This window comes from Pristiophorus japonicus, chromosome 18 (genome assembly GCF_044704955.1).
Source record: "Pristiophorus japonicus isolate sPriJap1 chromosome 18, sPriJap1.hap1, whole genome shotgun sequence".
In the NCBI taxonomy this organism is placed as follows: domain Eukaryota; kingdom Metazoa; phylum Chordata; class Chondrichthyes; family Pristiophoridae; genus Pristiophorus; species Pristiophorus japonicus.
Window position 1 is genome coordinate 71,008,051 of NC_091994.1, and position 26,986 is coordinate 71,035,036.

Sequence of the window (26,986 nt, forward strand, 5' to 3'; positions counted from 1 at the left end):
TCCTGCGTCCCGGCGGCCTCCATGCGACCGGTGCCGTGTTCGGACCACCACCTGGTGTGGGCGGAGCTCGCTTCGCTCCGCGCGAGGACGGGGTCCGCGTATTGGCATTTTAACAACCAGCTGCTGGAAGACGTGCGGTTCCAGGACTCGTTCCGTCATTTCTGGGCTGACTGGAGAAGGAAGCAGGGGGGCTTCCCCTCCTTGAGGCTATGGTGGGACGTGGGCAAGGCTCACGTCCGCGTCTTCTGTCAAGAGTAAGCGAGGGGGTCGACCAAGAGGCGGTCGGCCAGGGTCGGGCGCCTAGAAAAGAGGTGCTCGACCTGGAGTCCCGTCTCAGTCAAGTCGTCGAGGACCCGGCCCTGCGGATGGTGTACGAAGCGAAGAAGGCCGCGCTGAAGGACCTGCAGCTCGTCGGGTCCCGAGGCGCGTTCATGAGGTCGTGGATCCTGTTCCTGCGGGATCTGGACCATGGCTCCCCCTTCTTCTACTCGCTGGAAAAAAGATAGAGTGTCCGTAAGCAGCTCTTGACGCTGCTGGCCGACGACGGCTCTCTCGTCTCGGATCCGGAGGGCGTCAACAACAGGGCCGGTGAATATTATGGGGCTCTGTTCTCTCCGGAGCCGTCCAGCGAGGAAGCGCGTAGAGCTTTGTGGGAGGACCTGCCGAAGGTCAGCCCGGAGGGCACCGAAAATCTGGAAGCTCCGCTAAGCCTGGCGGAGCTGACCGGTGCCCTCGACCAGCTCTCGAGGGGAAAAGCCCCAGGGCTGGACGGGCTGACCGTGGAGTTCCACAGGGCGTTCTGGGACGTCCTGGGGGGCGACTACGCGTGGGTCCTGGGGGAAAGTCTGGCGACCGGGGAGATGCCGCTCTCTTGGCACAGGGCAGTCATCGTCCTGCTGCCTAAGAAGGGCGATCTCCGCCTCCTTAAGAACTGGCGCCCGGTCTCCCTCCTCAGCACAGACTACAAAATCTTCACCAGGGCGATGTCTGCTCGCCTTGGCGTCGTGCTGGACCACATGATCCACCCTGACCAGTGCTACACAGTCCCGGGCCGGACAATCCACGATAACATCCATCTGGTCCGGGACCTCATCCATCATTCCCAGGAGGCTGGTCTGTCGGTCACCTTCCTATCTCTCGACCGAGAGAAGGCGTTCGACAGGGTGGATCACAACTATCTGTTCGGAACTCTGCGCGCTTTCGGGTTCGGGATGCATTTCGTCGCCCGGATCCGACTTTTGTACGCCGCCACGGAGTGTCTGATTAAGGTTAACGGGTCCTTGACGGCGCCCCTTCGCTTTGGGAGAGGGGTGCGCCAGGGATGCCCCATGTCCGGCCAGTTATATGCCATCTGCGTGGAGCCTTTCCTGCGCCTCTTGCGGACGAGGTTGACGGGACTGGCTCTGCAAGGGTCGGGCGTGGAGGTCGTCCTCTCGGCTTACGCCGATGACATGCTCCTCGCGGTAGAGGATCCCGCTGACCTGCGGAGGATGCGTGAGTGCCAGGAGATTTACTCGGCCGCATCCTCCGCCAGGATCAACTGGGAGAAATGGTCCGGACTCCTGGTGGGTCAGTGGCGGGTGGACTCCCTGCCGGAGGAGCTCAGGCCTTTTGCCTGGAGCACGACCCATCTCCTCTATCTGGGAGTCTACCTTAGCCCCGACGAGGAAGCCTGGCCGGCGAACTGGCAAGAACTGGAGGCCAAGGTCGCCGCTCGCCTCGGGCGCTGGACAGGACTGCTCCAAGTGCTGTCCTACAGGGGTCGAGCGCTAGTCATAAACCAGCTGGTGGCCGCCATGTTGTGGTACCGACTGGTCACTTTGACCCCTCCCCCTGTGTTTGTCACCAAGATACAGAAGAAGCTGGTGGACTTCTTCAGGAACAACAGGAAGCACTGGGTCTATGCCGCGGTCTTGAGTCTCCCGCTTGGGGAGAGCGGTCAGTCGTTGGTGTGCGTCAGCACCCAGCTCGCGACTTTCCGTCTTCAGACCCTGCAGAGATACCTTTACGTCGAGCCCCCTCCTAGGTGGTGTGCTCTGGCGACGTATTTCTTCCGCCAGCAGCACGGCCTCAACTACGACACGCAGTTCCTGTTTGTGAGCTTGGGGGGGCGTCAGGACCGACTTCCAGGAGCTGCCTGTCTTTTACAGGGAACTCACCAGGGTCTGGAACAAAGTGTCCACCAAGCGCAGCTCTCCACCGGCTGGAGTGGTGGCTGTCCTGCAGGAGCCGCTGCTCGGGAATCCGTACCTCCACGACCGAGGTTTTAGGTGGCGGTCGGACGAGAGGGCTGTGGCTGGTGAGGCGACCAGGGTCAGGGACCTGCTCGATGGCGGAGGAGCGGGCTGGATGGCGCCAGACACGCTGGCGCGGCGCCTAAATTCCGTCAACTTCCGCCGCGCGGCCGATGCCATCGAGTCGCTAGAAACAGTTCTGGGCCCTGACTCCGTTAGGTGCATCGAGGAGGCTCAAGCACGTGGGGAGATCCCATCCGAACTGACCCCCATCCGGCCGAAATTCCTCATCGGCGCCAAACCCCGGAACCTCCCTCGGGAGCCGGCGCCTCACAACGTGAGCCGCCTCGGGGAAATCCCCTCCGTGCCTTTCAGTTCCGCGCGGAGGGGTTTCCTGTACGGGCTGCTCCTGCACACTCTCAACTTTGCCATCCTCGCCTGCCGTCCGGACACACCATGGCGTACCATCTTGCCGTCCGGAGGAGGCGGGGGTCCCCGATGGAGGGCACTCTACGCGGGAGTCCTCCCAGTATTTATTGGGGACTTGGCCTGGAGGGTGGTGCATGGAGCAGTGCCGTGCAATAAATTTTTAAGCCGGTTCACGTGCTCCCAGGCCGCCTGCAATTTCTGCGGTCTGGAAGAGTCCGTGTTCCATGTTTTTACCGAATGCACGAGGTTGCAGCCCCTGTTTTATTATTTAAAGGGGCTGCTCCTCAATTTCTGGCTGCACTTCAGTCCCACACTCCTGATCTTTGGGCACCCTGTGCGGAGGGGAGCGGGTAGGTCCGTGGGCCTCCTCGTAGGACTGCTCCTGGGCACGGCCAAGGGTGCCATCAGCCGGTCCAGGCAGCGGGCGGTCGAGGGGGTCGTTCAACCTGACTGCCTGCCTCTCTTCCGCGCGTACATCCGCGCCAGGGTGTCCTTGGAGATGGAGCACTCGGTGTCCACCGGTACGCTCGCGGCCTTCCGCGAGACGTGTGAGCCGGAGGGACTGGAGTGCATCGGCACCCCCGGCAACCAAATTTTAATTTGATTTTATGTTTTAAAGTTTATTTGTTTTAATTGCCGGTGTTTTTAGTGTCCCCCTCCCCTTTTATAGGGGGCACTTGGAGGAAAAAATATGATTTTAGTGCCCAAAAAAAAACACAAAAAAACCCCAAAAAAGGGCCTTGTAAATGTTTGGTGCGGCCCCCAGATCGGGGGGCCACGATTTAATGTTTTAGTTTCCTCCCAAAAGAGTTCTGTGGACATGCACTCCAAGGTCCCTTTGTTCCTCTAAATGATAAGACACTGGGAAGTGTAATGTGTATTCCCTTTCCTTGTTAGCTCTCCCCAAATGCATTACCTCACACTTTTCCAGATTAAATTCCATTTGCCAATGTTCTGCCCAGCTGCCCAGTTGATTGATATCTTCCTGCAGTCCGCAGCTTTCTTCGTCATTATCAACCACACAGCCGATTTTAGTATCATCTGCAAACTTCTTAATCATACCCCCTATATTTATGTCTAGATCATTGATGTATATCACAAACAACAAGGGACCGAGTACTGAACCCTGCGGAACCCCACTGGAAACATCCTTCCAATTGCAAAAACACCCATCAACCATTACCCTTTGCTTCCTGCCTCTGAGCCAATTTTGGATCCAACTTGCCACTTTGCCCTGGATTTCATGGGCTTTTCCCATGTGGGACCTTATCAAAAGCTTTGCTAAAATCCATATATATCATACACTTTGCCTTCATCGACCCTCTTGGTTACCTCCTCGAAAAATTCAATCAAGTTAGTCAGACACGACCTTCCCTTAACAAATCCATGCTGACTATCCTTGATTAATCCATGCCTTTCTAAGTGAAGATTTATCCTGTCCTTCAGGATTTTCCCACCACTGAGGTTAGGCTGACTGGCCTGAAATTACTCGGTCTATCCCTTTCTCCTTTCTCAAACAAAGGTACCACATTTGCAGACCTCCAATCCATCTCTGGATGATTAGCCCAGACCTCTGGATTACTCGTTTAGTACCATAACCACTATGCTACCGTGCCCCTTGTGTCAACGTGAGTCTAGGTCTATGGAGACTGATTGAAAACTCTTGGATTTCAGTAACTAAACACAGTAAGGGAGAGAAAAGAGAACTCCAATAGGCATTGAATAAAACAGTGAAAAAACTTTATTTTATAAAAGATTTCTGTAACTTCAAATAAGACAGTTATTGGTAACACAAAGGAACGGTTACAATTTGAAAGCAATATTTTATATCTGATTTACACAATTTGTTTTATATTTAGCCTTTCCACTGTTGTGGCGTTTCTCCACCTCCGCAGCATCTTGGGTGGACTAACAGTGTGGTGTGCACGGCCATACTTGTCAAATCTGCGATTTCCCCCAACACTTGCCATTCGCAAATGGAGCCCCGAAACATTGGTCAAGGCAGCCTCAAAGTGGAGCAGTGGGGTTCAGACCTCCATCAGGAACCCTGTGTCCGGAGTCCTTTTGGGAATCACGCGTAGAGGCAGTGCTGAACCAATTAGACGCCAGTGTTGGCGAGCCTGATGCACTGAATGGGTTCTTCCCCCACCCCCCACCGCCCTCCGCACCTTCCTCTCAATCGATGGGGGGGGGGGGGGAAGGAGAAACGAGGAACAGTGGCAGGCAAGTGACCTCAGACATCTCCCAACAGCTGGTTACAGAGGGCCACTGACAGGGACCTCAGGTGGGTCTCAAACAGTTCCCAACAGCTGGTTACAGAGGGCCACTGACAGGGACCTGGAACCAACTGAAGAGAAGATCAGTGCCCCACTCCGAGAAACAGAGAACTTTTTAAAAACATTGGGATAAGTTAAAAACAATAAACATGCAGACACAAATAACTTGCTGGCTTGTTTGGCTATTTAAACTGCTCTTTATGCAGAGATGTTTCAATATGGCTTTTTAAAAAAGGTACCAAAAGAAAAATTAAAAACGTGTCTTCTGCAAATGTAACTTTCGTTCTCCAGTCACAAAGATGTCTCCTGGTCCTTTGAACCCTTGGTGTCTGATCCACAACGTGGGAGGGGTGATTAGCTTGCAACACGCAGGATGAACAGACATATAACTTTCCTGGGTTTTACTCTATCACTATTGGGAGATCGGTCACATTCTACCCACAAGAGGTATTTGAAGTCAATGGCCTCTGCAAGGCAAATGGATATCAATTCATGACGCTCCTATCAGAGTGCTCAGAGCATTGGTTGGATTTATAGAGCACATTACTGCCAGCTGGTATCAACTCAACTGCTACTATGAGAGACAATTCTTCTCTTCCGCTGTGCTGGTTATTGTGTATCTCACCCCTGGATGAAGAGGAATAATGAGCAACCAACAATTCTTCCAGGCAGCTTCTGCTGGGTTTTACCTACACTAGCTGCAGTGCTAACTGTCAGGACAGGAATGGATGTCCTCACATTACTGGCTTGCACTGGGGGGCGTCTCCTTTGATTAAAATCTGCGACTAAAATCAAACACTTTGGCCATACCAGACATTTGTTTACCGACTTGCTCCTTTGACAAAGTACACTGAGTCGATAAACGTCATTGCTTTTTAACCGTAGGCTGGTCAAGGCATAAACAAAAGGCATGATCGATTTGATGACATTTTCACTCGGGGGTGGGGGGGGGTGATGGAGAGAGGCCATACAGCAGTAATACCGCCAGACAGGTCTGGTTCCATCATTGTGAGAATCTCATCGCAATGAGCTTAGCGCTGGTTCTCGTACACACAATGGTTCTGGTCTGCGATTTAAGGGGGTGGGGGAAGGAGAGACACATTTGAGAAGAGGGCCTTGTTTTTTTGTTTTGCAGAGCGCGGCGGGGTAAAGCGGCCACTGGTCAGTGCAAGGCGTCATCCCGCAGAGAACGACAACAGCCACTGGAGTCAAGTGTGCAGGGGCTCGACAGGGAAGGGCAGGAAGAGAGAGACACGCAGCCAAAAACGTGGCTGCGTTTAGAATTTATCTTTGAATGCTTATATTGCTACGTAGTTAGCTAGTGGTTCTTTTTTTTTAAAGAAGGTTTTGTTGTGGGTCTGAACTCGAGGCTGGAAGGGAGGGTAAACTAGGCGGGGAGGGGAAGGGGGGAGGGAGAGAGGGAGGGGGTCAGTCTGTTCCATGGAGCAATGTGATCAGGACGGGCCTTGCAGTGTCTGCGAGTGCACTGACACCTTCCGTGGGTCTCGTCCTGCCGATGAGCGATCACACTGCTCCACAACCCAGAACCATTGCATTGAAAAGAGGGGGCATTCCTGGTTAACAGGCACAGTCCACCCTGAAGCCATCTCCAGGCAGAATGCTGTGCTAGATGCAGGACAGTAGCGCCAGCAATACTAACAACGTGGCACTGGCGCCCGTGGGCACCCAGGCGCCGTTGCCGCAGGGCACGGAGTGGAGGTCGGCACAGTGCTCCTTGTTCTGGCCGATGCAGGCTGCGTACGCCATCACGTGGGGTATGTAATTCTGCTCGTGCACGCTGTGGAAGAGGTGAGCCATCGGGCCTTTCGCAAATATGGCGACGTCCTCTCCCCCGTGGGTCTCTTGCCTGAGCGGCACAGCCGACTGTGCCAGGTAAGTGTTCTCATCTACGAGGGGAGGGAGGGAGGGAGGAAGCGGGCGGAGAACGAAACCAGGAGAGAGAGTGAGGGAAGAGAGCAAGGGGAGAGTGCGAAAGAGGGAGGGAGAGGGGCAGAGGATGAAGAGTAAAGCAAGAAGGAGGGAAGGGAGAGAGAGATAAAGTGAAAAAGTGAGGTCAAAGGGCAAGGGAAGAAGGAAGAAGATAGAGAGATAGAAAGTCAGAGAAAGATTGAGAGACAGAGAGAGAGGAGGGAGTGAGAGAGAAAGAGGGAGAGAGAGAGAGAAGGAAGGAGGGAGAGAGAAGGAGGGAGAGAGAAAGAGGGAGAGAGAAGGAGGGAGAGAGAAGGAGGGAGAGAGAAGGAGGGAGAGAGAAGGAGGGAGAGAGAAGGAGGGAGAGAGAAGGAGGGAGAGATGAGGCAGAGAGAGGAGGCAGAGAGAGAGAAAGAGGGAGAGAGGAGGGAGGGAGAGAGGAGGGAGGGAGAGAGGAGGGAGGGAGAGAGGAGGGAGGGAGAGAGGAGGGAGGGAGAGAGGAGGGAGAGAAGAAGAGAGTAGAAAAGGAAACGGATAAGGCAGGAGTGAGAGAGCGAGTGAGAACGGGAGGTGGAAACACAACAAAGCAGCAGGTTAGAATAAACTTTCTCCACCACAGGTACACAGACACCTCCTGAGTGCAGTATGTCAGCTGCCCTGTGACCAGGTTCTCTTGTTGCACTTTTCCTCCCAGTGGCACTCAACAGCAGAAGTGTCCTAATTCTCCTGCGCCCCGATTTTAACTCCAGTTACAACCCCCGCTCATGGATAGGCAAGAGCCAGGGCGATTTTAACTGTCCACCCGCCAGATTTCTGCTGAGCGAGTAAGGTTAAAATCGGCCCAATGTTACAATTGATCCCAGCATTCAAACAGCGACTGGATCCTAACCTAAATGCGTAGCAATTAGCCAGGATACTGGGATTAGTTTCGGTCTGTGTAAAATCACCCTCTGATAGGGGCTTGATCAGCACACCTCTACCCGACCTTCCGTCTCTCCCACCATATCTCCCTCCCCTCGCTCTCTTGTGCTAAAATTTATATAACTAGCCTGCCGGAATTACACTTCAAGCAGCTCAGAAACATCAAAGATTCTTAAAAATTCAGATTTTGACAGACGTTATATGAAAAAATCTTCCTCTCCTTTCATTTCCCTCATTAGCTTTCTTTACCTGAAGGATCAGGGAGCAGGTTTACAGAAAACATCAAATGTAAGCTGCTGGCACCTCACTCAGGTAGTCACGTTTCCTGGGATTGCTTGGAGTTTGGGGGAGGGATGCTATTTGGCCACAGGAATGGGACGAAAGCTGACTTGATCCTAACCTGACCCTTGTGTCGACACTTCCAGGAAAGGCAGAATACCAATCAAGAGTCAGATCTAAGCTGTTCCCTCTTCCTACTCTAGGAGCATTGAAGGCCAACTTTAGTACCACATTGGCCCAGCCAAGATAAGCAAATCCAGCATGGCCCTAAGCTCAATGGGTAGCACTCTCGCCTCTGAGTCAGAAAGTTGCAAGTTCAAGTCCCACTCCAGGGACTTGAGCACATAAATCTCGGCTGACCCTCCGGTGCAGTGCTGAGGGAGTGCTGCACTGTCGGAGGTGATGTCTTTCAGATAAGATGTTAAACCTCTCAAGTGGACATAAAAGATCCCATGGCATTATCTCGAAGAAGAGCATGGAAGTTCTCCTGGTGTCATGGCCAACATTTATTTCTCAACCAACACCGCCATAAACAAATTATTTAGTGATGATCTCTTTGCTGTTTGTGGGAGCTTGCTGTGCGCAAATTGGCTGCTGCATTTCCCACCTTGCATCAGCGACTGCACTTCAAAAAGTACTTCACTGGCTGTAAAGTGCTTTGGAACGTCTTGATTGTCACGCTGTGTATCCTGGACTACAATTAAAATAGTTTCAGATCTACAGGCTGGAGTTTGTACACTTGGGACATGCAGCAGAGAAGCAGGTCTCGTGGGGAAAGGTGGAGAAGACCTGAAACTAAAAAGTAGGTCCCATTGTCGACGGGTCAATTCACTTCTCACACGTCAGTCCAGGTAATTTTTTGAAAAGGTGACAAGAAACAAAGGGGCTGAAATTGCCCCTTTATTTAAGGCCCGTTAGCGCCTTCAACAGGCGGTACTGGGCGGGAAGACCTTTCCGACCGGGGGCAGGCAGAGAGTGTAACCTATCTGGAATTGCCCCCGGTTCGGGGGCGATGGGAGTGGCTTTCTGCTGCGCCCCACATTTCCGCCACGCACCGACCCCTTTTCCGCCCCGTGGGGGAAATTGCCCCACAGGAGCGCAGCCACAGTCGGCTAGACAATGGCGGCCACTGGTTTGGCCGAAGCCCCCCCTGGTCGCCAAGTGAGCTCCAAGGAGGCCTCGCTGGGTCCCTCCCCTGTAAGTGAAGGGAAGGGCCGTTGCTATGCGTCAGTGTGACGCGGCATGTCTGTGTCGCGCTGATATCACATGCTCAGCGCAGCGCTGACGACACCACCCGCCTTCCACCCCATTCCCAACTCTCTTTCCCCCCCTCTGTCGCCCCCAACATCGCCCTGTTCATTCTTGCAGTCAAAAGTGCCCAATTCCCCTGTTTCCCGCTCTATCTTTTCCGCCATTTAATTCGAATTATCCGCCCCAAGTGGGGTGGAGGGCAATTTTGGCCCCAAAATGTTTTCAAAACTTACGGATCTCGCTGTTTGAAACATTTGGCCGTTCTCCATTTTGCAGTGTGTAGCCAGGTCCGTTTCCATACAGTATCGAAGTAAATGGTCTGCTGTCCACGTCACTTAAATATGGAGCGAGACCTGAAAGAAAATGCACGGATTTGAGAACACACCACACACTGGGTTCCTCAATGCTAAGAGGTCCCACAGGGCAAATGATTAATAATTCAGGTCACAGTATCAGCAACACAGGCCCCACAGGTCACACTGTCCGTGCAATAGGCCCCACAGTTCGACAGGCCATGAAAACCTAACTGGTTCATTCACGTCCTTTAGGGAAGGAAACCCGTCATCCTGGCCTGGTCTGGCCTACATATGACTCCAGTCCCACACCAATGTGGTTGACTCTTCACTGCCCACTAATGTGGCCTAGCAAGCCACTCAGTGGTATCAAAACCGCTATGGAGTTCAGCGGTTCGAGGCAACTCCCCAGCAGCACCTCCTCAGGGTAACCATTAATTGGCAATAAATGTCTGCCTTGCCAGTGACGCCCGAGTCCCAAGAATGATTAAAAAAAGCTTGACCCTCAATCTACATGAGTGATGTCCCTCAGAATTAACATATCTGCAGCTGGATCACCTCCTCCAGATCCTTTAGGGATCTGGCCTTGCTGTGCAAGGGCATCGACTGCCTGCAATTATTAGCACCAACCAATAATTCTGGGATCGTGTGGTTCCGTAAAGAAGCAAAAAAGAAGTTTATTTGAAGCGGACTCCAGTCCTTGCGCTAACCTCGATGGACCAGCTTCAGCTGTGGATCGATTGAGGGGGGAAATAGCAGATCTATTGTTCAGTCACTCCACGGATAAATTTAGGGCAACCTCTCTACAACAGTGACTACGCTCCAAAAGTACTTCATTGGCTGTAAAGTGCTTTGAGACGTCCGGTGGCCGTGAAAGGTGCTATATAAATGCAAGTCTTTCTTCTTTCGCTGCTCCTTTCTAATTGATTGCTAATTAATCACTTATTTCTCCCTGAGGGAGACTGCTGATTGGCCTTGTTTTATACCCAGCGGTTTTGTAGCAAGCTTGGGTGATTAGTAAATACTTGTGCTTTTCAGACACAGACCGAATCCACCACTGAATCAGCCTTATGCTTTCAAAACAGCGCACTCCTGGATTAGCAAATCGTCAAACCTGAGGGAGATGAATGTTTATTCTATAAAGGCCATTTGACTCTCTGAAGCTCATCCCCCCAACTGCTGTCACCTGCCCATTCAGCAACCATGTGTATTTTGAACAGCCCTGTTTTTGTCTCCAAGTCCTTGGAGGACGAACCTAGGCGTTTATCAGCCTTAGTTAAAAAGTCCTTCCGAACACATGGGCTAGATCTTAACATTGTGCCATAGTGTAAAACAGATGATAGTGAGTCTATTTATGTCTCTCCAGATTTTTATTTTCATTGAATTCAATGGGGAGAAATGGAAACCAGGCTGCCAATTCGCTATAAAGTCAGCATCTACCCCCATCGGTTTGAAAGAAGGAATTAGCATTCAGTTAGCACGTTGTATGATGTCCCAGTGCACGTTACTTGTCTTTTGAAGTGTAAACCCTGTTGCAATGTAGGGAAATGCAACAACCAATTTGCCCGTAGCAAGGTCCCACAAACAGCAATGAAACACAATCTGTTTTTAGTGATGTTGATTGCGGGATAAATATTGGTCAGGACACTGGAGAGAACTCACCTGCTCTTCTTCGAAATAGTGCCATGAGATCTTCTGCATCCACCTCAGTTTAACCTCTCATCTGAAAGACGGCACCTCCGACAGTGCAGCATTCCCTCAGTACTGCACTGAGGGGCAAGATAAATGTTATGCTCAAGTCTCTGGAGTGGGACTTGAATTTACAACCTTCTGACTCAGTGATATCTTGTTTTAAAATTATTTCTCAGTAATCTAAATTTATTACCGGGTCTATACCATTTAATACTTTGTTTACCTCGATGAGGTGCCACCCCTTAACCTTCTCCTCTCTCAGTTGTAAACCTTAATCTTTCCTCAAAGCTTGTTCCTCTTATCCATGAGATCAGTTTTGCTGCTTTCCATTGTACCTCTTCCACTGGCCGCTGGTCTTTTCTGTTTCGCTGGACGCACTGCTGCTAATATGCTTTGGCTGGTGCATTGTGAAGCCTTTGTGTAACTTCTGCAGACTTGGAACTGAATTTCCAAGTGCGATGGAGCTGAATTCCAATCATGCCTCGGAGTAGGTTGTGGGTCTGTTCCAAATCTCAGCGTCAGGCACATTTTCACGCTTGGTGCATGTCGCTTGCACCTGTAAAGCTGCATCAGCGGCGTCCACACCAACCCACCAACCACAGACAAAGAAGACCACGTTTGGAAGCGAACTTGTGCCTCAGTGATCAGAACTGCACCCCGCTCAAGTTGCAGTCTAATTAGAGCACTGTACGGTTTGATCAAGACGTTCTCTGACTTGCCCTCCACGATTTGGTCTCCATCTCATGGGCTTTGTTGATTGCGGCACTGTATTGGTTGGACACACCGGGGTAACATTGACTCTGGGCGAGAGTGTAAAATGGGCGATATTAGACCAGCCCCCCATTATACATCTCTCCCCATTTTTAAAATTGGGAGACGTTTAACGGGCAGCGGTCTGATATCACCCGTCCATTGCCCAAAGTCAAAATCATCATCATCATCATAGGCAGTCCCTCAGAATCGAGGAAGACTTGCTTCCACTCCTGAAGTGAGTTCTTTGGTGGCTGAACAGTCCAATACGAGAGCCACAGACTCTATCACAGGTGGGAGAGACAGTCGTTGAAGGAAAGGGAGGGTGGGACTGGTTTGCAGCACGCTCTTTCCGCTGCCTGCGCTTGATTTCTGCGTGCTCTCAGCGTTGAGACTCGAAGTGCTCAGCGCCCTCTCGGATGCACTTTCTCCACTTAGGACGGTCTTTGGCCAGGGACTCCCAGGTGTCAGTGGGGATGTCGCACTTTATCAAGGAGGCTTTGAGGGTGTCCTTGTAACGTTTTCACTGCCCACCTTTGGCTCGTTTGCCGTGAAGTCAAAATGAACCCTCAATGATTGCCCAATCTACTCACAGATTTCCTTCAACTACTTTCTTAGTCATATCAACTCTATTGATAAAGTCCACACTGTCCTTTGTCCCTTCTATGAGCAGCACTTATTCTGCACAGTTATATATTTTGTCCAACTGTAATGTCTGTGCTGTCTTCTCTGATTCCATCGCCCCTCCTAGTTTTGTATACTCTTTAAAATCGACCAATTTGCATTGAGTTTCTGAATTCAAGTTACTCAAACAAATGACAAGCACTATGGCGCCAGCATTGATCCCAGGGCACCCCAGTCAGTACATCCCCCATCTCGACAAACATCCTCTCTAACACGTTACTATTGTTTTTACCCTTCAGTCAATTTCAGTACTGAGGGAGGGGCAGTACTGAGGGAGTGCTACACTGTCAGAGGGACAGTACTGAGGGAGTGCTGCACTGTCGGAGGGGCAGTACTGAGGGAGCGCTGCACTGTCGGAGGGGCAGTACTGAGGGAGCGCCGCACTGTCGGAGGGGCAGTACTGAGGGAGCGCCGCACTGTCGGAGGGGTGGTACTGAGGGAGCGCTGCACTGTAGGAGGGGCAGTACTGAGGGAGCGCTGCACTGTCGGAGGGGCGGTACTGAGGGAGCGCTGCACTGTAGGAGGGGCAGTACTGAGGGAGCGCTGCACTGTCGGAGGGGCAGTACTGAGGGAGTGCCGCACTGTCGGAGGGGCGGTACTGAGGGAACGCTGCACTGTAGGAGGGGCAGTACTGAGGGAGCGCCGCACTGTCGGAGGGGCGGTACTGAGGGAGTGCTGCACTGTCGGAGGGGCGGTACTGAGGGAGTGCTGCATTGTCGGAGGGACATTACTGAGGGAGTGCTGCACCGTCGGAGGGGCAGTACTGAGGGAGCGCCGCACTGTCGGAGGGACAGTAGTGAGGGAGTGCTGCACTGTTGGAGATCCCGTCTGCCCTCTCAGGTGGATGTAAAAGATCCCATGGCACTATTTTGAAGAAGAGCAGGGATGTTAGCCCCAGTGTCCTGGCCAATATTTATCCTTCAATTAACATAACAAAAACATATTATCTGGTCATTATCACATTGCTGTTTGTGGGAGCTTGCTGTGCGCAGATTGGCTGCTGCGTTTCCCACATTACAACAGTGAGTACACTCCAAAAGTACTTCAATGGCTGTAAAGCGCTTTGGAACAGGAATAGGCCATTTGGCCCCTCGAGCCTGCTCCGCCATTCAATAAGAACTGATCTTGGCCTCAACTCCACTTCCCTGCCCGCTCCCCATAACCTTTGACTCCCTTATCGTTCAAAAATCTGTCTATCTCCACCTTAAATGTATTCAATGACCCAGCCTCCACAGCTCTCTGGGGTGGAGACTTCCACAGATCCACGACCCTCTGAGTGAAGAAATTCCTCCTCATTTCTGTTTTAAATGGGTGACCCCTTATTCTGAAACTATGCCCCCTAGTTCTAGATTCCCCCACGAGGGCAAACATCCTCTCTGCATCTACCCTAAGCTCCCTCAAAATCTTGCTGATGATACAAAGATAGGTGGGAAAGCAAATTGTGAGGAGGACACAAAGAATGTACAAAGGGATATAGATAGGCTCAGTGAGTGGGAAAACATTTGGCAGATGGAGTATAATGTGGGAAAGTGTGTGGTTATCTACTTTGGTAGAAAAAAATACTTAAATGGGAAGAGATTACAAAATGCTGTGGTACAGAGATTTCAATAAGATTCCCTCTCATTCTTTTAAACTCCAGTGAGTATAGGCCCAACCTGCTCAACCTTTCTTCATATGACAACCCCCTCATCTCAGGAATCAACCTCGTGAACCTTCTCTGAACAGCCTCCAATGCAAGTATATCCCTCCTTAAATATGGAAACCAAAACTGTACGCAGTACTCCAGGTATGGCCTCACCAATACCCTGTATAACTGTAGCAGGACTTCTCTGCTTTTATATTCTATCCCCCTTGCAATAAAGGCCAACATTCCATTTGCCTTCTGATCACTTGCTGTGCCTGCATACTAACTTTTTGTCTTTCATATACAAGGACCCCCAGATTCCTCTGTACCGCAGCATTTTGTAATCTCTCCCCATCTAAATAATTTTTTCTACCAAAGTGGATAACCTCACATTTTCCCACATTATACTCCATCTGCCAAATTTTTGCCCACTCACTTAACCTGTCTATATCCCTTTGCAGATTGTTTGTGTCCTCCTCACAATTTGCTTTCCCACCCATCTTTGTATCATCAGCAAATTTGGCTACATTACACTAAATTCCTTCATCCAAGTCATTAAGTCTTTCTTTGAACAGTTCTATTGTTCTGCTTCGAGACTGCTCAAGATCAAACACAACCTAATCAATAACACGGGAGTAGTCCACCGCCAAGCACTTGCTGCTGGCCTGGCCTGGCCTTCATAGCTCTTCAGTTACAAAGGTGGTCATTCACTGAAGTAGTTCATATTGATAATGCTTGTCGCATTGGGCAGGTACACTGGATAAAATGCAGAGTCTATGGGGTATAAATTGGACCTACTTTACAGACTTAAAACAGGAAGATTTCAGAGACTGACATCCAGCACCCAAAGGATACTTGAAAGGCATCCAACCCAATATTGTATCGCATTCCTGGCACTGACACTGGCAATCGATATTGGCAGTTCACCCAATTAATATCACAGAGGCCCGAAGTACCATTTCAGGCCTCCGTCGATCCGGGCACGCGTTACAGACAAATAACCGCCTTGGCGCTGGAAACTGGCTGCAGGCAAGCTTCAAACCCCAGGGGTAAAGATGTTTCCAGCAATAATTCATAGGCCTATTAGTGAAGCTCTTGTGTCGGTCAGTTCGAGTTACTGGCCTGTAACTCAAGAGACCATCTGCTGAAAACGCAGCCAGTTACCCAGTTAATTTGTGGACTTTGAAAACCACAAGTTGTTTGACAGAACTCTCAGCAGCATGAGGAATGTTCCACATTTGCTGGTGGATCATTCCATGACATTTTTATCCTGAGACTGATCATTAAGGGATTCTCTGCGGTCTGTGGGTTGAAGTTCGAATGATTTAGTTCAGGTCATTAAGTCAACAAGTCAAAGAGGCAAGATCATGTTGGGCTTAGGTTAGGTTTCATTTGAGATGCAAATATGCTGAAGAGGCACTGGTTTTTAATCTGGACTAAGACACAGTAAATCTATTCCAAAATCCACTCGAGCAACCTGAAACATAAAGGGGCCGAAATTGGCTCTTTTTTAAGGCCCGTTACCGCCTTTGATAGTGTTAAGGCTTTTTCCGCCCCGGGGGCAGGCGGAGGCTGGGAACTGTCTGTAATTGCCCCCGGGCCAGGGGGTAGCGGAGACGAGTTCCACCCCGCTCTGTCTTACCCGCTCCGCCCGACACTGACCCCTTTGCGCCCCGCAGGAGGAATGACCCCACGGGAGCACGGTCGGAGCCAGTTGGTGCGCCCAACAGCATTGCAGGGCGCATAGCTGTCAGTGGCTGGGCCCCGCGGTCGTCCTGAAGGTTTTTAAGGACGTACCGCCGCGGCCGCCATTTTGTTTTAATTGTCAGCCGACTCTTGAACCGGCCCGACTATGGCAGCCTGTTGGTTCATCTGGTCCGCCAACAGGCAGCCCCGCAACCCCCTCTTGAGTGCATGGCCGTTGGCCCGGCCGAACTCCACCCCAGTGGCCCAGTGAGCGCCACGGAAGTCACACTAGGCCTCGCAGCGTCCCTCCCCTTTAAATGAAGGGAAGGGATGTTGCGATGCATCAGCGCCATGCTGAGCTAAATGACACTGCCCGCCTTCCGCCCCATTCCCGCCTCGAGAGTGGTGGGTGGTTTCTCAAAAAGCAAAGTCCCAAATATCGCTCCATTCTCCGTCCATCTCTACAGGCGCTAAGTTTTCAGATCATTCAAATGGGGCAGAGCGCACTTTCAACCCCAGAAGCTTTTATGACCAGGAAAGAGGGAAAGAGCCATTACACGCAATAATCCTTGCCTTTCTTTCACAGATAAGACAGCGTATGTACAAATTATTAAGAGGAATTCATTTTTGGTTTTTAAATTTTCATCCTTGGCCCTCCCTATCTCTGTAATCTCCTCCAATTCTACAACCCTCCAAGATAGCTGCGCTCCTCTAATTCTGGCCTCTTGAGCAACCTCGATTTTAATCGTTCCACCATTGACGGTCATACTTTGAGTTACCAAAGCCCTAACCTCTGGAATTCCTTATTGAAACTTCTCCACCTCTCTACCTCTTTATTTGTTCCAGGATGTGGGCGTCATTCGCAAGGCCAGCATTTATTGCCCATCCCTAATTGCTCTTGAGAAGGTGGTGGTGAGCCGCCTTCTTGAACCACTACAGTCCCTGTGGTGAAGGTACTCCCACAGTGCTGTTAGGGAGGGAGTTCCAGGATTTTGACCCAGCGACGATGAGGGAACGGCGATATATTTCCAAGTCAGGATGGTGTGTAACTTGGAGGGGAGCTTGCAGATGATGGTGTTCCCACGTGCCTGCTGCCCTTGTACTTCTAGAGATCGTGGGTTTGGGAGGTGCTGCCGAAGAAGCCTTGGCGAGTTGCTGCAGTGCATCATATAGATTGTATACACTGCAGCCACGGTGCGCTGGTGGTGGAGGGAGTGAATGTTGAAGGTGATGGATGGGGTGCCGATCAAGTGAGCTGCTTTGTCCTGGATCGTGTCGAGCTTCTTGAGTATTGTTGGAGCTGCACTCATCCAGGCAAGTGGAGAGTATTCCATCACACTCCTGACTTGTGCCTTGTAGATGGTGGAAAGGCTTTGGGGAGTCAGGAGGTGAGACACTCGCCGCAGAATACCCAGCCTCTGACCTGCTCTTGCAGTCACAGTATTTATGTGGCTCGTCCAGTTAAGTTTCTGGTCAATGGTGAGCCCCAGGATGTCCTCCTTTATGCCGTTCCTTAAAACCTACCTCTTTAACCAAACTTTTGGTCACTCGTCTCGAATATCTGCTTATGCGGCTCAGTGGCAGATTTGGTTTGATAACACTCCTGTGAAGCGCCTTGGGATGTTTTACTATTTACTATGTTAAAAGTGCTATATAAATGCAAGTTGTTGTTGAACTCACCAAATATATTGCTTCCTCGAAAGGTGTAGCCTCCAAATGTGAAGACATGTGAGTGATCGGCGGTTATGACCGTTAATGTATCAGTGTCTCGAGTCAAGGAGCCAGCTCTCCCGATGGCATTGTCCATCTCCACCGCTTCATATAAGGCCATCTTGGCTTTCCCTTCGTGATGTCCATGGTCTATCCGGCCACCTAGTGAGGAAACATTCATCCATTATCCCGGAGCTCAGGAAGAACACTTACAAGTTCCTATATTAAAAAAAAAACGACCAACCACTTGTGCAACGCAGTGGAAAGTAATGTAAAAATCAAAAGGGCAAGCATCTCTCTCAGGGAGGGAATGGTGAAATATCAGCAAGGAGACCGGTCTCATCACATAAGGTGTGCCTCACCCATCAACCACAGAGAAGTATAGAAGGGATATGATGCAAAGACTGGTAAATGGAGTTGAGGTGCAGATCAGCCATGATCTAATTGAATGGAAGAACACGCTCAAGGGGCTGAATGTCCTACTCCTGTTCCGATGTTCCTAAATCCACCATCCTCACCTTTGCAGCAAGCCATCCTTCGTTGGCTGTGTAAGGGTCGCATGGAACGAGATAACTGATGGTGGAACTCTACACACATATAGTACAGGTTGAACCTCCATTACCCGGAACTCCCTTATCCGGAACCACCCCCTCATCCAGAACTATTCCCAGCCACCGGGTAGCGCATGAGCAGAACTCCAATATGAACAAATTGAACAAATTGAAGTCCTTTCTCGCTGCCGACTCCCACAATCGCTGGCCTGACCCCGCGATCCACTGCGCCCCCCCATGATCTCTCTGCCACACTCCCAGCCCCAAGTCAGCCAGCCCCGATATCCCCTTGCTCAGTACGTGTACCATCCAATTTAATGTGACCACCCCTCGTCCGGAAAAATCCCTTGTCCAGAACAGGCTGGGTCCCGAGGGTTCCGGATAAGGGAGGATAAACCTGTAAAAAGGACTTTCCATGGATTGTTCGAGGTGAGTTGGAAGATTTGCTATTTTATAACAATTGGGGTGTTATCAACAAGCCTGAGCAACCACCTTGACATCTTTGAGAAAGTGACAGCCCAAGTGGATTGTGTGTAGCTCTATGACATGGCGTACCTCAAATTCCAAAAGGCTTTTGATAAATTCCACACGTGAGGCTATCAATTAAGCTCAAAGCTTGGAGATCAGGACAAACCTGGAGAAGAGATAAGGTACTGGCTGTAGGGTAGGAATCAATGAGCACATAATGGGGGGGGACGTACTTAGTGTGGAGCCTCAGGGCTCACTGCTGGGACCACAGTTACTTCTAGATGACCACGATTCCGAAACTCAGTATCAAGTGGTTAGATCTACAGATGATACTAAACTAGATAGGTCAGTAGAATCGGAGGAGAAAGCTGAGAAAGTACTGAACGATTTGGACAAGGTATGTAAGCGGGCAGAACATTTAGCAGATGGATTGTAAGACAGACAAGTGTAAAGGGCTAGAAATAGAAAGGGAAATAGACGACACACGTACTCCACGAACGGTGCTGAAACAGCCAACAATGAAGTTGAAAGAGACCTGGGAGACTTAGTAGATTTGACGCTAAACATGTCCAGCCAATCCACAGCAGCAATCAGCAAAGCCAATCGGAGGGTGAGCTTCACATAGCTAAAACAGCAGAATACCTGAGAAACCAATGATCAGAATTTGCTCTGGCCACGCCCCAATTTCCCTGCAGTTCCAAGTGGGCTCACAGAGGACAATGCAACCCATTGGACTCAATTTTCCCCAATGCTGTTTTTTGGCGTGCTTGACGAGTTATGCCCGTTTTTTGGGGGCCCAACTACACCAAAAAAAAACATTTGGATTGTTGATTTTGGCGCAGCGTAGCCTGTCCTTTAGCTTTGGGGGTGGAGCCTAAGATCTGCGCCAAAAAGATCGGATTGCCATGGACACACTGTGGGCTGAGACTGGAAATGAAACATACAACACATTATGGCCAGCTCACAGCAACCTGCACAAGCACCTTGCACCTTGCAGCAACTTACCTCCATTTAATTATTAAAGTGTTTATGCCAAAAGTCTATCGCCCCCTCCCCCAGTGCCCGGTGTCGCTCCTAACCCGAGCCGAAAGGCCTCCCTCCTCCCGGTGCCGGTTGCCGCAGCTAACTCTGGTCGATAGGCCTCCATTCCTCTCCCCACCTCGCTCCTCTCCCCCCACCTTTCTCCTCCCCCCACCTCGCTCCTCTCCCCACCTCGCTCCTCTCCCCCCACCTCTGCTGCTGCTGTCTGGGCCGTGAAACTGCATCTGCTGAGCTGATTCTCTTACCTGCACTGATTTTGTTAACTGCCCAGAAGGTTTTTCCAGAGTGGTCACGTACGCCGTCTTATGAAAAATTGGAGTAAATCGGAGCTGGCCAAACTTGCTTAAATGGCCAGAATTGGCCCGGGTGGCAGTAGGGTAAAAAACGTAGCCTAAAAAAATCCTACCTAAAGTGAATTACACTGGCGCAGAAACTTTGGGGAAACTTGGGAGATTTGAATTTACTCCAAAAAAAACGGTGCACGCCAAAAAAGCGGCGCAGATAATTGGGGAAAATTGAGCCCATAGACTCTAATGTCATGTGTACTTGGCATTTCGCAAACAGCATAAAAATCATTTTAACTCAGTGGATTGGAAAATCGCAAATGTAACGCCCCTATTTAAAAAATGAGGCAGACATAAAGCAGGAAATTATAGACCCATTAGTCTAACATCTGTCATTGGGAAAATGCTGGAGTTCATTATTAAGGAAGCAGTAGCAGGACATTTTGAAAAGCATGATTTAATCAAGCAGAGTCAGCATGGATTTATGAAGGGGAAGTCATGTTTGACAAATTTGCTGGAATTCTTTGAGGATGTAACGAGCAGAGTGGATAAGGGGGAACCAGTGGATGTGGTGCATTTGGATTCCCAGGAGGCATTAGACAAGGTGCCACATAAAAGGCACAAGATAAAAATTCACGGGGTTAGGGATATAGGGCCCAAGTTTCCACATGATTTGCGCCCGATTTTTAGGAGCAACTGGTGGAGAACGGACTATCTTAGAATTCGCAATTCTCCACATTTTTTTTTCTGCAGTTCTAGTCAGGTAGAACAGGTCTACTTTGGAACAGAATTTTTTCTTCAAAAGGGGGCGTGTCCAGCCACTGACGCCTGATTTGAAAGTTTCCACAGTGAAAATGTACTCCAAACTAAAGTAGAATGGAGCAAGTGAAGATTTTTGTAGAACTGAAAAAACCTGTTCTGCACATTAAAAAATCAGGCGCAGGTTACAAATCAGGCGTCCAGAATGAGGTGGGGGGAAGGGAACTCATTAAATTCTACAATCAATCCTTATTTATACTTATACAAATATTATACAAATAAATCCAACCTGAATAAACATTTATAAGCAAATAAAAGATTAAATAAACCATCTTCCTACCTGTGTGAAAGTGCTTCAGCCAGGAAGAATGGTGCAGCAAGCCTCACAAAACGAGGGAGCCGACCGAACGCGGGCGGGGGGGGGGGAGGAGGGAGCCGACCGAACGCGAGCGGGGGAGGAGGGAGGGGGGAGCCGACCGAACGCGGGCGGGGGAGGAGGGAGGGGGGAGCCGACCGAACGCGGGCGGGGGGGGGGAGGAGGGAGCCGACCGAACGCGGGCGGGGGGGGGGAGGAGGGAGCCGACCGAACGCGGGGGGAGGGAGGGAGGGAGGGAGCTGACCGAACGCGGGGGTGGGGGGGGAGGGAGGGAGCCGACTGAACGCAGGCGGGAGGAGGGAGCCGACCGAACGCAGAGGGGGGGGGCGCGGAGGGAGGGAGACGACCGAACGCGGAGGGGGGGGGCGCGGAGGGAGGGAGACGACTGAACACGGGGGGGGGGGGGGGAAGGGAATGGGGCCGTTCCAGAAGGCTGCAGGAAGCCTCAGAAATTGAGGAGCCATTTCCCGACGGCAAAAGGGGGAGGTCGTCAGGAAACTTTCTGAGGCTTCCTGCACCCTTCTCACTGCTACAAGAAGCCTCTATGCTGATGGCAATGTACTTTTATTAAAAAATGTTCAAAAACTAAACAGCTACAAAGAACTACAAAAATGGCCGAGTGCCAATGTTTTTTTCACACTGAGCATGCGCGAACGCTCCAACGCGCACGTGCAGCGTTGCCGGCAGGAAAAGAACTAATTTAAATAGTACCCGCCCCCTCCCACTTACAAAATTGGCGCGAGTGTAGGCTCCGCCCCTCTGGGCGCCGCGCCAAGCAGACAAGGAGCTGCAAAGCGCTCCAGAATCGCTCGTTTTTTTTCCGGCGCCGTTTTAGGCGCGAAAAACGGGCGCCCAGCTCGGAGGAGCGCCCGTTTTTTATCATGTGGAAACTTGGGCCCAATATATTAGCATGGATAGAGGATTGGCTAACTAACAGAAAACAGAGCGTCGGAATAAATGGGTCATTTTCCGGTTGGCAAACAGTAATGAGTGGGGTGCCGCAGGGATCAGTGCTGGAGTCTCAACTATTTACAATCTATATTAGTGACTTGGATGAAGAGACCGAGTGTAATGTAGCCAAGTTTGCTGATGATACAACGATGGGTGGGAAAGGAAATTGTGAGGAGGACACAAAATATCTGCAAAAGGATATAGACAGGCTAAGTGAATGGGCAAAGATTTGGCAGATGGAGTACAATATGAAAAAATGTGAGGTTATCCACTTTGGCAGAAAAAAATAGAAAAGCAAATTATAATTTAAATGGAGAAAAATTGCAACGTGCTGAAGTACAGAGGGACTTGGTGATCCTTGTGCATGAAACACAAAAAGTTAGTGTGCAAGAACAGCAAGTGATCAGGGGTTGACTTACGAAGATAGGCTGAGTAGGTTGGAGTCCTATACTCATTGGAGTTCAGAAGAATGAGAGGTGATCTTATCAAAACATATAAGCTAATGAGGCAGCTCGACAAGGTAGATGCAGAGAGGATGTTTCCACTCGTGTGGGAAACTAAATCTAGGGGACATAGTCTCAGAATAAGGGGCCGCCCATTTAAAACTGAGATGAGGAGGAATTTCTTCTCTGAGGGTTGTAAATCTATGGAATTCGGAATTCTCTGCCCCAGAGAGCTGTGGAGGCTGGGTCATTGAATATATTTAAGGCGAAGATAGACAGATTAAGGGAATAAAGGGTTATGAGGAACAGGCAGTGAAGTGGAGCTGAGTCCATGATCAGATCAGCCATGATCTTATTAAATGGCAGAGCAGGCTCGAGGGGCCAAATGGCCTACTCCTGCTCCTATTTCTTATGTAATATTAACAACCCTCGCCCTAACCCTAAACCATGATATACCTAACCCGTGATATTACTATTCCAAACCCTCACCCGTGATATTCGTAATTCTAGTCCTAACCCGCGATATTCCTAACCCTAGCCCATGCTATTCCTAGCCCTAACCAGTGATATTCCTAATCCTAGTCCTAACCTGATATTCCTAACCCAAGCTCATGATATTTCTAACTCTAACCCGTGATATTCCTGATTCTGACCCTAACCCATGATATTCCTAAGCCACCTGTCATATTCTGGATGCTGACCCAACCAGTGACATCCCGAACCCAACCAGTGACATCCCGAACCCAACCAGTGACATCCCGAACCCAAGCAGTGACATCCCGAACCCAACCAGTGACATCCCGAACCCAACCAGTGACATCCCGAACCCAACCAATGATATCCTGAACCCAACCAGTGACATCCCGAACCCAACCAGTGATATCCTGAACCCAACCAGTGACATCGTGAACCCAACCAGCGATATCCCGAACCCAACCAGTGATATCCCGAACCCAACCAGTGACATCCCGAACCCAACTAGTGATATCCCGAACCCAACCAGTGATATCCCGAACTGTCCCTCTGTGGGGTGGCTCAGCACCAACTGCACAGAACTGTAAGAGTTGCCAGAAATAATTTTTCTGCACCAGAAATCCGCAAATAGAAGATATTTAAATCACCCTACATTTTGTCTAATTTGAATTACTTTGCTTATTTAGCAAAATGGTCAGGAAGTTTCGCTGGAGTGTCAGCTTAAGTTGTGTGCTCAAGTCCCTAGTGAGGTGTGGAGCCCAATGGATTCGAGGCCAATTCTCTGAATGCGCAAAATTCACCACTGAAACGCGACACCAGTTTGAATATCAGCACTTCTGAATTTACCAACGGCACAGGTTTTAACCGCAGCCAAGATTTTGCTGAACATAAATATTCACGTTATTTTCAAGTGTCTGTAACTTGGCAGATAACTGAGCTCACGTGACACATCATTGAGAAGGTGATGGTTTGCGAGTTGTTGGTCAATACTGAACAGTGGGGAGGGTGGCTGGACTCAGTCCGATGGCAGTGATTGAATACACTGTGCATGGCCTGCAGAGCAGGATATCCCAGGTTCAGTCCCTGGTCTGGGCTGAGTCAGCCGTGGCTCAGTGGGTAGCACTCTTGCCTCTGGGTCAGAGCAGGATGTCCCAGGTTCAGTCCCTGGTCTGGGCTGAGTCAGCCGTGGCTCAGTGGGTAGCACTCTTGCCTCTGGGTCAGAGCAGGATGTCCCAGGTTCAGTCCCTGGTCTGGGCTGAATCAGCCGGGGCTCAGTGGGTAGCACTCTCGCCTCTGGGTCAGAAGGTTCTGGGTTCACGTTCCCCTCCAGGGAGTTGCGTATGCAAATCTAGGCTAACACTCAGATGCAGTGCTGCACCATTAGAGGTGGTGTCTTTTGGGTGAGACGTTAAACCAAGGCCCCATTTGCCCTCTCAGCTGGCGCTATTTTGAAGAAGAGCAGGGGAGTTATCCCCGGTGTCCCAGACAATATTTATCCCTCAACTAACATTTCTAAAAACAGATGATTTGGTAATTATCACGTTGCTGTTTGTGGGAGCTTGCTGTGCACAATTTGGCTCCCGTGTTTTCTATATTATAACAGTGACTACACGTCAAAAGACGTTCACTGGCTGTAAAGTGCTTTAGGAAGTCATGAAAGGTGCTATAGAAATGCAAGTCTTCCAGGACAGCAGTTCGGGTAGGGAGGAAAGAAGTGAAAAAACTGGGGTTCCTACTCCTGATCGCTAACTAGGGACCCCCTACTGGGAAGAGCACGTGTCTAGATACCAGCTGAGAGCAGGGTTAGGTCACATGGGAATGACCATCCTTCTGACCCTCCCACATTACATGGTCTGCTGACTTTCACTGGCTAGGGTCTCATGTGATCAATGGCCACTTTTGACTAAGTTTTGAACTCTACACCAGCATTAGTCAGTCCCTTTAAGAGAGAAGGGACCCCAGGAAGTGTATTGCAGGGGGTGCAGTGCAGATTCACCAGAACGATACCAGTGCTAAAAGGGTTATATTAATGTGAACAGGCTGCATAGTCTAGGATTATATTCCCTTGAGTAAAGAAAATTAAGGGGTGATCTAATTTGAGGTGTTTAAAATGATTAAAGGATTTGATAGTTTGATAGAAACTATTTCCTCTGGAGACCAGAACAAGGGGGCATAAAACTAAAATTAGACTATTAAAGCTGCCACAAACACAGTATACCTCAGGGGTTTAGAAAGACATATATTCCTTGTTGGACAGAAGAAAACAAGGCTCTCTGTTGTGTACATAAATAAATAGACTAACTGAAACAGGAGTAATGTAACTCCCAAAATGGTGCCCCAAAACCAGCATGAACCAGCATGTTTACAGCAGTGTGTGAATAGCTCCCGTAGGGTCCTAATGCCCGACCAGTGAGAGTTCATACAACAAACAAACAGAGCATAAACCCAACATATTTTCCCCCTCTGAAAAATACAGTTTATGTAAAGACAAAGTCTTTGAGATAGCCAGGCCGTGTTCTGATACACTGAGACCGGCGTGGAGCCTGCGTGGTTTGATCGAGGTTTTCGGTTGGCAAACAGAACGGTGCCTCTGTTCCATCCTGCTGGTCTGTTGGCCTGTGAGTTGCGATCAGTCTACGAGCATTCCATCGAGTTACATCATTGAGCTCGTCGGTGTGAGGGCTGAACTTTCGCCCAATCTGTTTTGGAGGCGAAAGTGAAGATGCGAGCTTATGACTACATTTGGGTGCTTAACTCTGACCCAATCTCCGTTCTTCAGTTGGGGCTTTTGTCAGTGTACGACTTCGCTCTTCGTTGGGGTTCCGAAATCTGGGATGCGAGTGTGGCTATCTTTGCGCTAGTTTGGCTGGGGGTGTTGAGAATGTCCAGTAGCCAGTGAAGATTCCGCCCAATCATGAGGTCAGCGGGTGGCTTCCCCGTTAGCGAACGCTTTGTCAAATGGTATGTGCGGAGAATGGTTTGAACCGCTTCGTCGAATGTTTGGCCTGCTGCAAGGTTGGCTTTCAAACCCTCTTTGATGACGCGGTTAAATCGCTCAACACCTCCGTTGCTTTGAGGATTGTACCGAGCAGTAAGGCGATGCTCGATAGCATGATGAGTGAGCAAATCCGCGAACTGGTCGGACACAAACTGTGGTCCATTGTCAGTGATTATGACCTCTGGGAGGCCCCAATTCATGAACATACTCTGCAGAATAGTGGCGATCATGGATGAGGTCACTGAACTTGTTGTAGCGATTTCTGACCATTTGGAATGCAGGTCATCAAGGATACGCTGGTTCTGCGGAGCTGCTTCATCTGGACCGAAGTTATCCAATTGAAGTTGTTGCCATGGTCTTTGTGGCCATGAAATGGGCTCCATTGGCGCTGGTCGGATGTTTGTGGCCTTTTCGCTCAGGCTGCATGCTTCGCAGTGTGAGACAAACTCCTCGATGCGAGTGTCAATCCCAGGCCACCAGACTGAATCGCAACATCTCTGCTTCATGCAGACAATGCCAAGGTGTCCATCGTGTGCCAATGAGAGAACGCGCTGTTGAAGTGACTTGGGAATTACTGCTCTATCACCACAAGCCAGGCAGCCATCATTCCAAATGGAAAATTCATCGCGAAATCTGTGGAAGGTTTTCAGCTCTTCCGGAATTTGCTGAGGCCACTCAGTCTGGAGGAAGTGACACAGGTGCTGGAGCATAGCATAACTCGTGATTCGGTTTTGAGTTTGTTGCAGGAGACAAGGTTTTTGATGAACGGAGTGATGATCGACGTGGCATATGTGTCATCATCTGTGAACAAGTCAGCACCAGAGTCGAGCGGCTGAGCATGTCAGCTCCGTGGTTGTGACTGCCAGTGATGTACTGTACATCA

The 26,986-nt window shown here is 50.1% G+C and overlaps 1 protein-coding gene across 2 annotated transcripts in view; it reads right to left on the bottom strand.

Annotated features, from left to right (window-relative positions):
* Nucleotides 1-4,443: 4,443 nt before the first annotated feature.
* alpl (alkaline phosphatase, biomineralization associated) overlaps nucleotides 4,444-26,986 on the bottom strand; it is a 119,641-nt gene continuing 97,098 nt past the window's right edge. For both annotated transcript variants that reach the window (XM_070860113.1, XM_070860112.1), the window contains 3 exons: nucleotides 17,729-17,920; nucleotides 9,553-9,672; nucleotides 4,444-6,846 (listed from right to left, as the gene is read on the bottom strand). In XM_070860113.1, the coding sequence (XP_070716214.1) occupies nucleotides 6,566-6,846; nucleotides 9,553-9,672; nucleotides 17,729-17,920 (593 nt within the window). In that variant the 3' untranslated portion in view covers nucleotides 4,444-6,565. The remainder of the gene's footprint in view (nucleotides 6,847-9,552; nucleotides 9,673-17,728; nucleotides 17,921-26,986) is intronic.